The sequence below is a fragment of the Lytechinus variegatus genome, chromosome 1 (assembly GCF_018143015.1).
Source record: "Lytechinus variegatus isolate NC3 chromosome 1, Lvar_3.0, whole genome shotgun sequence".
Taxonomy (NCBI): domain Eukaryota; kingdom Metazoa; phylum Echinodermata; class Echinoidea; order Temnopleuroida; family Toxopneustidae; genus Lytechinus; species Lytechinus variegatus.
In genome coordinates this window covers 20,856,409-20,868,567 of record NC_054740.1, presented here as the reverse complement: position 1 = coordinate 20,868,567, position 12,159 = coordinate 20,856,409, and the positions used below count along the sequence as shown (strand labels likewise).

Sequence of the window (12,159 nt, the reverse complement as noted above, 5' to 3'; positions counted from 1 at the left end):
TATCCTGATAGAGAGATATTTCATGTTCAGTATAATCCGATTGCGTTTTTCTTTTTCGATCAGAATTTGAGAGAAATGCATTCCTTGAAAAAGATCACTCTTATGTCGTAGGCTTTTAGTTTGTTCATTTCATTGATTCATGATAATGGTTCACTCTGAAGGATTGTGAAGAAGGATTTTTTTTTGCTTTTCTCTTCATAATCCTTATCTAGCCTTTTATGCGTCTTCTAACTGTTCTTCACTCTCCGTTGAATTCGTTCCATGTCATTTTATACCTCTCCCAATTTTGGTACATCGAATACTGGTAACTGCACTTTTTCATTCTATTCATTGATGCACGGTATAAAGGGCGTAGCCTGCCATTATTTGTAAATAACTGAACGTGTTGATCTATTTTTTTTTATTTTTTATGCTTGTGAAATTTCAGTGTTTATGTGTGTGAATTGGACACACCTCCATACTGTTTTGATCTTAGTTGCACAGCTTAGATGGAAACCCAAGAACCACATCATACCCTTGACCCTTATAAACAGGTGTTTGGAGGTACAATGTAGGCATAGCAGGGTGCAAGTGTGTTAAAGGGTGTGTTCTAAAGAAATTAAACATGAAAGCATAACGGTCTAAAACATTTGTTTAAAAATTAAATTAAGACTTATTGGCGAGTTGGAGTATCTTGGATTCTTCTGTCTAACAAAAGAGTTATGACCTTTTTCATTTAGATTGGAATATGAGAAGAACAAAAAGATGCATATTATACGCTGTATTGTATTTTGATCGGGAACTTCACTTTTACGATATTGCAATTGTTGACGCCATAAACGTGCCTCGCGCATGTAGCCGTCAAGGATATACTACTTTTTTTTCCGTCGCGGGGGGGGGGGTCGCTTTGTGTACATGCGGGTTTGTTTAATTTTCTTTAAAGTTTGATGTGGAAAATGAATAAATGAAACATGATATTCAGTTGATAAATCCATATTTTCAGTGCTGCCGTGCATATTAAACAATGTAAATATCGGGCTAATCTTCCACTTTCAGTTTATTTTTTAAAATCTCCGATTGTCTCACGGTCTCTTCAAAACCTTTATTTTCGCCTGTTTTTTTTTCTAATCTAATGATGAAGTAACCTGGTGTAAACGTTTCCTCTTCAAATTTCCGCGACATCCACATTCCAATCTGAAACTACTCCAAATTATGCAATAATGACCAATAATTAACTTTCTTATTTGACTCGGGGTCCGTTAATATCAACAAAGTTTATGCTAACCTTTCATATCCAACCCACGCATTAATTAGCGATTTTAAAGCAATTAGAGTAATTGGTCTACATGTACTTGTGAGGTGTTCCAATAATTCATTTGCAAATAAATCCTATGTCCTAAAATTGGGGTTGCAACTTGCAATTTAAAGATAAGTCGCTTTTTCGAATGTCTTACAAAACCTAAGTAGAAATACCAATTTACCCAAATATGTTTTGATAAATCAATCTTGTCGTGAGTTAGTAATCTTAAAAAAAAATAGAAATGCGTCGATTAATAGATGTAATACTTCTTTGAGTGTATTGAGTTGCAATTAATTGATTCCTCGTTTGTTGAGGTACTTTATCTGTTTGCTTGATATTTAACATACACTATATACGCCTATATGATTTTATGTGGGAGGGGGGGGTTCTCCTTGCATTTCTGGTTCACAATGAATGAACTTCACTATAATCGGAATATTTCGCATGATATTTCACTGTAAAAACTGTGGTGTTAAAACTGGCACCAATAGGTGTTAATAGAGGACCACACCCTGAGGTGTTAAAATAACACGCTAGAGATTGAACATAACACCAAAGAGTGTAAGGGTGACAACCATAGGTGTTGTAATAACACCTATAGGTGTAAAACTAACACCACCAATTTAACAGCGGTGTAAAATAATTGGTGTGGTCTTCTATGTACACCGGTTAACACCACAGTTTTTGCTGTGTTGTCTCCAAAGTTTTAATATTTAAGAGTGATGGGTGATGTAACTCGTGTTAATGGCATTATGCTCCTTCATTTTAGGCCATAATATGTCGCTTGGTATCAGACGTATACAGGAAAGAAATAGCAATTAAGTGATAGTAATTCCTGCCAACTTGATATCATTCCCATGATTATCACCATTTCCATCATGGAGATCGATTTTATCTCTCGGAAACATTCCTTTTAAATTATCCAAGTTAAAGGTGATTGGTTTTTAATGGTTTGTTGCGGAATAGGAATCTTAAGCGGATGAAGAAAGAGATAAGAATTGTCACGTATTCTGGTTCAGGATTCTGATTGCATTAAAAAAAATTTAGGCTCAGCATTCCCTCTCGACTTTCTTGGCAAAATGACATTGCCAAGTTTAATATTTTGCGTTAGTGCCAATATTTAATAATTTCAATACATGATTATGAAGTTCATGTAATATTCTGATTCGGTAAATATGGTCTTACACGACTCCTTGCACGCGCAAAAGTTCCAATCTTTATCAAACAAGGGCCCCATTGCATAGAACTTCCAATTATGGTATCTTTACAATCCAATGGTAACTTCCACGGTAACATCGCTTTACAGCTAATCAAAATCAAGGATTTCATACCATTGGACAGCAAATTTACCACAGTGGTAACTTTGATGCAACGAGGCCCTGTATAATTTGGTTTATCTCGTACAAAATACAGAAGCATCAATTTGAATAATTGGAGGGAAATTAAATTTCATACCAATCTGATCGTTTGTTAGATCCCTTCCCATATAGCTATATTTGGTATATTATATCAATTATCAAATGGATTAAAAGGCGTAGGTTAGTATAGTCACATAATTTGCCCTCGTTTCGTACCTTCCTCGCCTCTGCCGAGACAGTGAATACAATAACAACTCCCATCATAGGAACATAGTGAATCTCATCTTGTTTATATTTCACAGGATTTGTATGTGTGTGTGTGTGTGTGTGACACACCGTGCCATCAGAAGACCTCGGTTGCCATCATTCCATTCTTGTAAGCTATTGTGATGACGTAGATGAATACAAAAGACCAAGCCCCTCACACACCCCCTATGTAAATTCCACCATTGTATCGTGTATGTAATAGTCCAGATTTCTGAATGATTTCACAATCAGCGAATGATTGCTGTGATTTTTATAAATGTCTGCCTTGCTGTTTTTTATGCACGGATGACTGGTCTCTCTCTCTTTTCAATATTTGAATCGGTATGCAAAAAGTATTATTTCATTGTATTATCTGATCGAAATTTGAAGTGATGTATAAAGGGTTCCATGTTATTTACACAAGTCATGTGAGTGACAATTCTTAATATTTTCTGAAAATCCACCCATGTAAGCCAATTACATAAATGTAACCCCAATCTCGAACCTAACCGTAACCCTATATCAAATTCTCACATCATCCTGAGCTAGATACCCTATTACAACCCCAAACCTAACAATAATTAGATATATTAGAAGAGTTGTCATTGTCTCGGATCAAATTTCGCCCCCCCTTTTTTTTTTGGGGGGGGAGGTATTCGATTATCTGCCCCCCCCCCCTCTCCCTGCTGTTCCACCAGTATGTATATCATATAAACATTACTATCAGATAAAGATCTTGATCATCTTCCACATTCTACAGATGTTGTCGACATGGCTGTGGAGTTAATGATCGTTTAATCTGTATTATGTGTATTCGGGATTAATGATCCCTCGTTATGTTCAAATTTATGCCACAGCTGTGATTTGAAGTCATGTGATTAAGTGGTTTTTAATGAGACATGTACGGGTACAAGGGTAAAGTTACATGAGTGGGAAAATCAAACAAATTAAAAGAGGGAGAGGATGGTGGTGGGGCCGCATAATTGATTAGAAAAAAACTGTAGTACTTTGATATCCTGGTTTGATACTTTGAAGTATGTACATGCGTAGTCCTTCACTTTATGCAGATGCATCGAGAGTGGAGGGACCCAGACGGATCAGCGTTACTTTGCAATCTGTGTTTGGAGATTATGCACCCACACATTTTCATTCATAACTACTGGCCTGAAATGGAAGGTCGATGGTAGTGATTTCGTTTGATATTTTGATGAAAAAAAAGCTCCACGGAGGGACTAATACAAAACATATAGGGGGCAGCTTTATTGGAGGGGTGGTGTGTTATGATGAATGAATAATGAAAATACGCTTCCGCTTCTTGTAAGATATATTGAGATCTTACGGTCTGTTTGCAATGTGTTGGTCCATTTATAATATCCATTAGTTAGTTCACTCACATGTAGACTGTAGACTTATTAAAAAAAACCGTAGTACTCAATAATGAATACAGTATATTCCCGTGCATTGACGTCATTACGGCTTCAGTCTACCCCCCTCCCTCCGCGCTCTCTCTCTCATTCTATATTGTTTTGTTTAATCCAAGAGTGATCGGATGCAGATCATCCCATGGAGACTCTATCACTGACTAAGAACCCAATTTAATTATGATGGATTTCTTCAGTCAGTTTCTACTTCCCCTAAGAAGAGAGAGAGACCAGTGAAAACATGGGTCAAAATTATCCCGGTCTCAGGCTGCACAATGGACACTCGTACAGCAAAGATTGTTTTGAATTTGATTCCCTTCAGACATAATGATATTGAATTTAGTTTATAAATAGTGTAGTAGGAATGCAAATACAATGAAAGAAATCACATCTTCTCATTTTGTGAACCCGTTAGAAGGGGTAGTAAGGGATAATCAGGGTTTTGTTGGTGAGATTCCATGGGATTATTATTGTATAGTTCATTGATGTTGTGGATGAATACGATTGCAGTTGTCACATGATTTTGCTTTCTACTATTACAAAGCGTAGCTGAATTCGCATTTTCTTTCAGACATTGCGATGTGGCTTACATTGGCGAATTATTGATTCGTCAGCAACACTAGCGCGGTTGATGCTTGGTAGATTTATCATTTTTAAAGTGAAAGGTTGCACATGTTACTAATAGTAATTAAGAATATGGATCTAATATTTGTGGACGAAAATTCGATACAAACAGGTTAGTGTGTAAAGATGGCTCTAAAACTTGGTTAAAAACTGGCACAGGTTGAAGAAGTTCATTATGGAATTGGAAACATCCTCCATGAAACTTATCATCGGAACTATCCAATCTGACCCTGTCATGACTACCCGTTTTTTTTTTTTTTTTGGGGGGGGGGTGGAATGCGTGGTGGGATAGAGAAAAAGAAGAGTTAGAGACAAAAAATGAAGAAAACAATGAGTGCTTTATTACGTTGACTGCATGCGCGGCATTTACCTGAAAATGTAATATAGAACACCATGAATTCTTTGTGAAAGCAGGGATATTTTTTCCTCATAAAATCGATACAAAACTGGAAATGTAATTTAATTGTCATATTCATTAATACAAAAATATGAACCATGAGATATCCTGGTAGTCACGTGGTTATTAACATTTGCGATTAACCAACGACTGGATTAAGAAATAACGCGTCAATGCTTAATATAGCGTTGAAATATTAGAAGGATTTTGATGCAAGGTTATTAAAGAAAATGAAAAAGCGGTGTGATCTGGTGGGTACGCCAATAGCTTGGTCAAGTTCAAATCCTACCACGGCTTTGGTATCCTACACAGCAAAAACTGTGGTGTTAACCGGTGTACATAGAGGACCACACCAGTTATTTTACACCGGTGTTAAATTGGTGGTGTTAGTTTTACACCTATAGGTTTTATTACAACACCTTTGGTTGTTACATTCACACTCTTTGGTGTTATGTTCAATCTCTAGGGTGTAATTTTAACACCTCAGGGTGTGGTCCTCTATTAACACCAATTAGTGTCAGTTTTAACACCACAATTTTTACAGTGTAGCTTGGACATGAATCCGCATTTACCCCTCTCCACCCAGGAGTATAAATGAACAGCCATAGAAACAAACTGACTCAGGGCAATGTTATATCCTTGTTGGGTTTGATTTGGCCTGGATAAGAAAATTACCCAATGTTGGATGTGATGATGTGATCATGGACCTATTAAGGCGTCAGTAATGTTTAACATTATCTCTACATCATCTGCGAAAGTCATTTCGAAGGCTAAAACTCCTCGTCTCTGATTTCCTTTGGGGTTATACGTGCAGACACGTCCATTAATTTCCTGGCGCGATTTTCATTAAATATTCAAACATTCATTCTCGTAAACATGAATTTAGTACCTTCTATTGATGAGTGGATATTATCCATGTTTTCTTCTTTCTCTGTAAGTCAATGACAAGTACATGTAATCAAACAATTTGTTATGGGATGTTAATGAAGATAAGTTACGTGCATAATACTCCCTTTCTCTCCCCAGTTTATTTTTATATACAATTGTTTTCTTGATTACGTATTGTTTTTTAAATTTTGTTGTTTGATTTTACTTTAGGCCTTTTCCTGATGCTATCTTTATAATGACACATTCACATACCAAGGAGATATCACATGCTTCGCATGTTCGTTGGTGAATAGAAATGGCGGGAATTTCTGTGATTATTTAGGCGCCATTCTATATTCGATCCCAAAGCTATATAGCATAATAATCTTGTCTCGATCTCATATTTCAGATAATCTATCCTTTCCTTTTCTTTCAAAATCAATACGGTTTGGATGTGTTAGAGCTGTAGTAGTATGTAACATTTTCTTTCATTGTACCTGCAAGCTTTGCATTGCGTCGATAGTGTAGATGAAGACGACGCCATACATGTAAACAAACGTTTACTACGTACTATCGTAGTATGCGGGAACTCCGACGTCGGAAGTGAGGAGGGGGGGGGGGGTGCGTGAATGCTTGATGGGTGAGCATGCTGAAAGGGTAAACACGCTCCATCTCTGTGACGTACAGTCTCGGTGTTAGTGAAAGCATCTTTTGAGCAAACATTCATACCAATATGGGTAGTTGGGAAGATGTCGGTGACCTATCCTATCCACTCATCACACGAGTAAATGGAGCTGTGAATCGTCGTCATTGCAAAACGGATGGATGTTTATATTTCATGCATGTGACCAGCTCCTCCATATCATGTGCCTGTGGGCTTGTGTCAGCATAGCTCACGAAAGCCAACTTCTCTTCATCACCTGTGGACACCTCCACCCCCTCCCTTGAGCAACCCACTTATTGGCCCTTCAACCCCCCCCCCCCCAACGTACCCGCTTAATCATTCTTTCAGGTGTCTTTGTAGAGTACAGTAATTGGAGGTCATTGCCCTTTTAAAATACTAATAAAAAGTTTCCACAAGATGACTACTCAAGTAGACTGATCATACATTATGTGTGCTTCATGCATGTGATAATACCCTCTTCATTGATATCATTCAGACACCTGCATGGCTCACGACAGCTTTTTCATTCAAAACACTTCACGAGTCATGCCCCCAGCCCCGACTCTAACATAAAACAATAATTTGCATTTGCTCATTGTACACCACATGTACTAGTACTCCACATGTTTCATCGTAAACCGGAAGTGTCTATCATCTACCCATCATCCAACATTTTAGCAAGGTGTTCTATGGTTTGGATTTGGTAATTGGTCTGCAGGTCATTCACATATAGTACGAAACCAGTCGATTATTAACCCTAATAAGACTGGATGGGTGAATTACCCCCCCCCCCCCCCGACATTTTTCGCGTTAAATCCGCCGCGCATTTTTTTTAACCGCGTCGCTCGCTGACTTTGTACTTTGCGCAATTTTTAACACCAAAATTGCGACCCCCGGGTACACGATTACGAAATTGCGCAACATTTCGTAAGTGCATGCAGACCAAAATTGCTCAAAATGCGCCTTTATGTTTGTTATACACCTAAATTAAAAATTTGATCTGTTATCAAATCACCGGGTTGTAGCCCAATCATTGCACATTAGAATAAAACAGATTAGAAATGCGGGACACGTTGTGGTATTGAGAAAAGGATGTAACAGATAAGATTTTTTTTTTACTTTCGTGATAAATGTCTTGGTGTGACACAATTTGCTTTGTATTGTTTTTTTTTTATATTTGGAATCATTTAAACTTAAATGCCATTTTTTTATTTTTTGCAAAGTTGTTTTTGTTCAATCGACTAATACTCATGAAAAAAAGTTTTTCTATGCATGGAATATCGTAAAAATTGCCGAGTTAAAAACAGAATAACTGAGAGCCCTGATTTTCCCGTTTCAAGGATGTACTGGCCTCCAGCCTCCGGGAAGAAATATGATAATCTCGAGTTCCCCGTTTACATTACGACAAATAGAACAATTAATAATTGGTACTGTCTTTGCATATTACCTATTCTATTTTGAAATCCGGTTAGAGGCCTTGATGTAATCATTGAGCTTCTAATTTTAGCTCTATTTGCGATCCTTCGAGAAACTGGGATGCTCTGGCTAAAGCGAGATGAGGAAGAAAGATGTATTACCTTCAGAGCGATACAGATGACCGGCATTTTAATCGGACATTCTGACGTCATTCATATTTGGTTACGGCGCTCGTGTTCGCTACGCCAAGCCGGTCACGTGCGTTTGTTATGCTTTTTTTTCTCAGAGCGTAAAACACCAGCGGAGAAGAAACGATTTTAGATAGCAAATGACTTTCTTATTGTGCGGACGTGATTTCTTTTATCTGCGCTGTTACTTACGATAACATTGTAATTCTCGTATAGTAAGCAACATAAATATTAGAGCCAACCAGAGTTGGTTTACTGGGAAATAGACACATTTTCATTGTATTTCACGGAGACGGGGAACATTGAAGCATCTTTTCTCTATATAGTCTGCGGAGAACGTATCCGTTTCAGTTTTTGGCGTTGGGAGAATATCCTCTCCTCGCTAAATATTTCGTCGTAGGATTGTCAGTAGTGGAGTGTTTTTTTTTTCTGGAGACGAGTAATTTTTCAGAGGACAGTTTCAATGACTCACAACGGACAGGCTATGAATGGTACACCAGGGAAGACGGTATGATTTTTCTTAAAATAATACATTGGAGCGTTCTCGTGTTCATTATGGTGATGTACATGAAGATGGTAGTTGTGTTGGTGGATGTGATCCTGTTGATATCTGTGGTGGCGGTGGTTGATCATGAGCGATGATTATGACTTCCAGTAATTGATGCATACACTATAAAAAAAAAAGATTGGTCAAGATGATCATTTTCTTTATGTGTCGTGTCCCACCGATGAAATTGGTCAAATCCAACAAATTTCCTGGTAGATTTTGACCAATACTTTTGGTTCATTTTGACCTTTTTTCTCGGTCGGACACCTAACAGATTTGAACAGTTTTTTTGTAATAGTGTATGGAATGTTCATAGTAGATCAATGTTCAGTTCAGTTAAGTTCAATTATTTATCCGTTTTCATAATGAATCACATGGTGACCATTTACAACATATAAAATATTTCATGTAATAAAGTTTAATAAAATATGTCATGTAATTAAAGTCAATTTTACAAAAACATGATTACGTTTCGAACAGTAAAATTGAGATGTATTTGATTGAAAGATCTTTTATAGATTAAAAAAAGTGTTTTAAGCTTTCTATATGGATTTAGAAAGCAGATTTTATCTGCCTTTGTAATCGAACAAAATGTATATTTTAACTTTGATATTTAACTATTTGCCCAGACAGCAAAAAGTAAAAATAAAACAAAAATATGGGAAAATAAATGTATTGTAAAAGCAAATCTCAATACACTTTTTGGTAAAAGCGTTTGAAGTGTTACTAACGCTACTTTACACAATTTAACACTTGTTTTGTTTGGTATATTGTCAGTCCATGTCATGTTTCCTTTAATAAATGTTTGCATTGTTTCAAAATATATATATATTTTTTAATGTAATGTAAGTTTTACTTCCGAAATAAATCAAATTTGGTGTTTTTCGGTATTCAAAGATAACATAATTGCAATTAAAACCATTCGCACCTTGATAGTTTTTAGTTAATTGATAGTTTGGATGTCGGTGTATAGCGTCGTCAAATAATAATAATAACTTCAATTTATAGCAAATACAATACAAATGGTTTATTCAATTGAAGCATGTCGCCAGTTGTTTTTTTTTGTACCTCTAAACGAGGGATTTATTCATAATTCATTACACGTCATAATGAAGTGAACATCACAATACATTTAACATTTTCTCAGGCAATCTCTTATCTGGCTTCTTCAATTCTTTGTAATTATTCTATTTTCCATTTCTCTTACAAAAAGGTATTTCAAACTTGAATCTCTTCTGTCTGTACCATATCTATTTCTATTATGCAACATTTTATGTATGCACCAAAAGGCGACTGTCATTGTTATATCTGTGTTTATATCGGTATTGATTTTTAGTAAACAAAAAGTATTCAAATGAATTTCGACTTTAAAAGTATACATAACAACACTCTTAACATAAGAAAAGAACCGTTTGTTCAAATCACATTCAATAAAAGCGTGTATTTAAGTCTTCTTTTACATGACAGTGCGGACAATATTTATCGTCACCAAGACCCCATTTAAAAAGATTACTTCTAACGGGTAATTGTATAAAAGTTTGAAATTAAATTCTCGTAAACGAAGCTCACCTAAACATGTCAAGTTTCTTTTAAACACAGAAAACCAGTAAATATCAGTCTGCAGAATATTTTCCCGAAAGATGCAACATCTATTCATATAATTCGGTGTAAAAACAAATCAGATTATAAAAACGTTTACTACTTATGTCACTCACTGCAACGAGCCTTTCTCCAATAAAAAAGTAGGGGTTTCAAAAAAGTAATTAAATCATTCGCTGTCTGTATCTTTGTATAAAACTCTTTTGACCACACTTTTGGAATAGCTTTCTTTAACTTTGCATAATCAAATAACATATTCTGCTTGCCTTTCTTTGTTGTAAGGCGAACTAGAATTTTTTTATGGAAACAAACTGTCCTTCCTCAAAAAGATCCTGTACATACATGTAAATAAAATGTCGTTGTATTATACTTCATGTAGGCATGTCAGTAGATGTACAATAATTTTTTTTTTATTAAGTTACAGAATCAGGCCATAAATACCAACCATTAATAGAAACCGATTTATGACTAATTTTTTTACTTGATTAATCTTGGTCGATTTGGAATCATCGACCAACAGAAAGTCATGAATCAAATATTATTTTACATGTGAGAAAGCTGTTTCACTGTGATTTTTCAATTAGTCTTTAAACGTACACTACATGTATTTTTATATTTTAGAAGGATTCGTTGAATGGATAATAATGGAAGAATAAATGATGCTGGTATCTCAATTTATTTATACAGGAAATTGAATTATCATGAAAAACAAATTTTCCCTTTTCTTGCACTGCTACGATTTCTGGTCAAAATTATTTAGTGCTTTATCATTCCACGGCCGCACCATGCACATTGATTGGTTGACCACTAAACAAAGTTTTTCAAATATATCACTGATAGTGGCGAATGCTTTGGGTGAGATTGAATCAAAATAATACAAACCACATTGTGGGTATGTATTCATGTTTTCGGACTAGCGGTAGAAATTTGACCCAGGTGCTATTAGCGAATTATTTTCACGTTTTATAATTGCTTCAAAAATCAAGCAATCGTGTTACCGTGGAATTCGATATTTCCGATTTAGCGTGATTATATTCGTGTAGCTTGGTGAAAATAATGATCACTGCTTTACCGCAGAGTTGATTGATTAATTAAGATTGGACACCATTGATGGGTGCTGTAATAGATATAACATTATTATTTATTACAGGGATCGCTGAACTTGAAAAATAATTCTAACATTGAAATACAAGCTGTTTTACGGAAACTACCATGATGTCATAAAAGGAGGAGGAATTGATTTTTTTTCCTCGTTCATGCTCACAGCTGTTCACGAAATTAAAACAATCAAATGCCGATAGTATTTCAAACGATATGATTAGCGTTATATAAATGCTAAAGGTAGACAAATATTTTAATAAGATAAGTGTTCGTTGACGTAAAAGCCTGTAATCAGACAATTTTTAATCAAACAAAACGTCATTTTCGGAAGTCTGGTGTATTAATGCAAATAGGCTAATAAAATGTAAAAGTTCACTAAGTGATGTCGTCTATTACATGTAGATGCAATTTTTGTTGTTGTTATGTGATACCACTGTTCTGGTAATCTATGT

General features: G+C 35.7%; 1 protein-coding gene across 2 annotated transcripts in view; it reads left to right on the top strand.

Moving 5' to 3' along the window:
- LOC121408800 (sodium- and chloride-dependent glycine transporter 1-like) overlaps positions 1–12,159 on the top strand; it is a 46,142-nt gene that overhangs the window by 11,805 nt on the left and 22,178 nt on the right. The window contains exon 1 of one of the 2 annotated variants that reach the window (XM_041600458.1): positions 8,579–8,968. The exons of the other annotated variant lie outside the window; for it this stretch is intronic. Within the exon in view, the coding sequence (XP_041456392.1) occupies positions 8,924–8,968 (45 nt within the window). The 5' untranslated portion in view covers positions 8,579–8,923. Of the gene's footprint in view, positions 1–8,578; positions 8,969–12,159 lie in introns of those variants that run through there. 2 annotated transcript variants of the gene reach the window in all.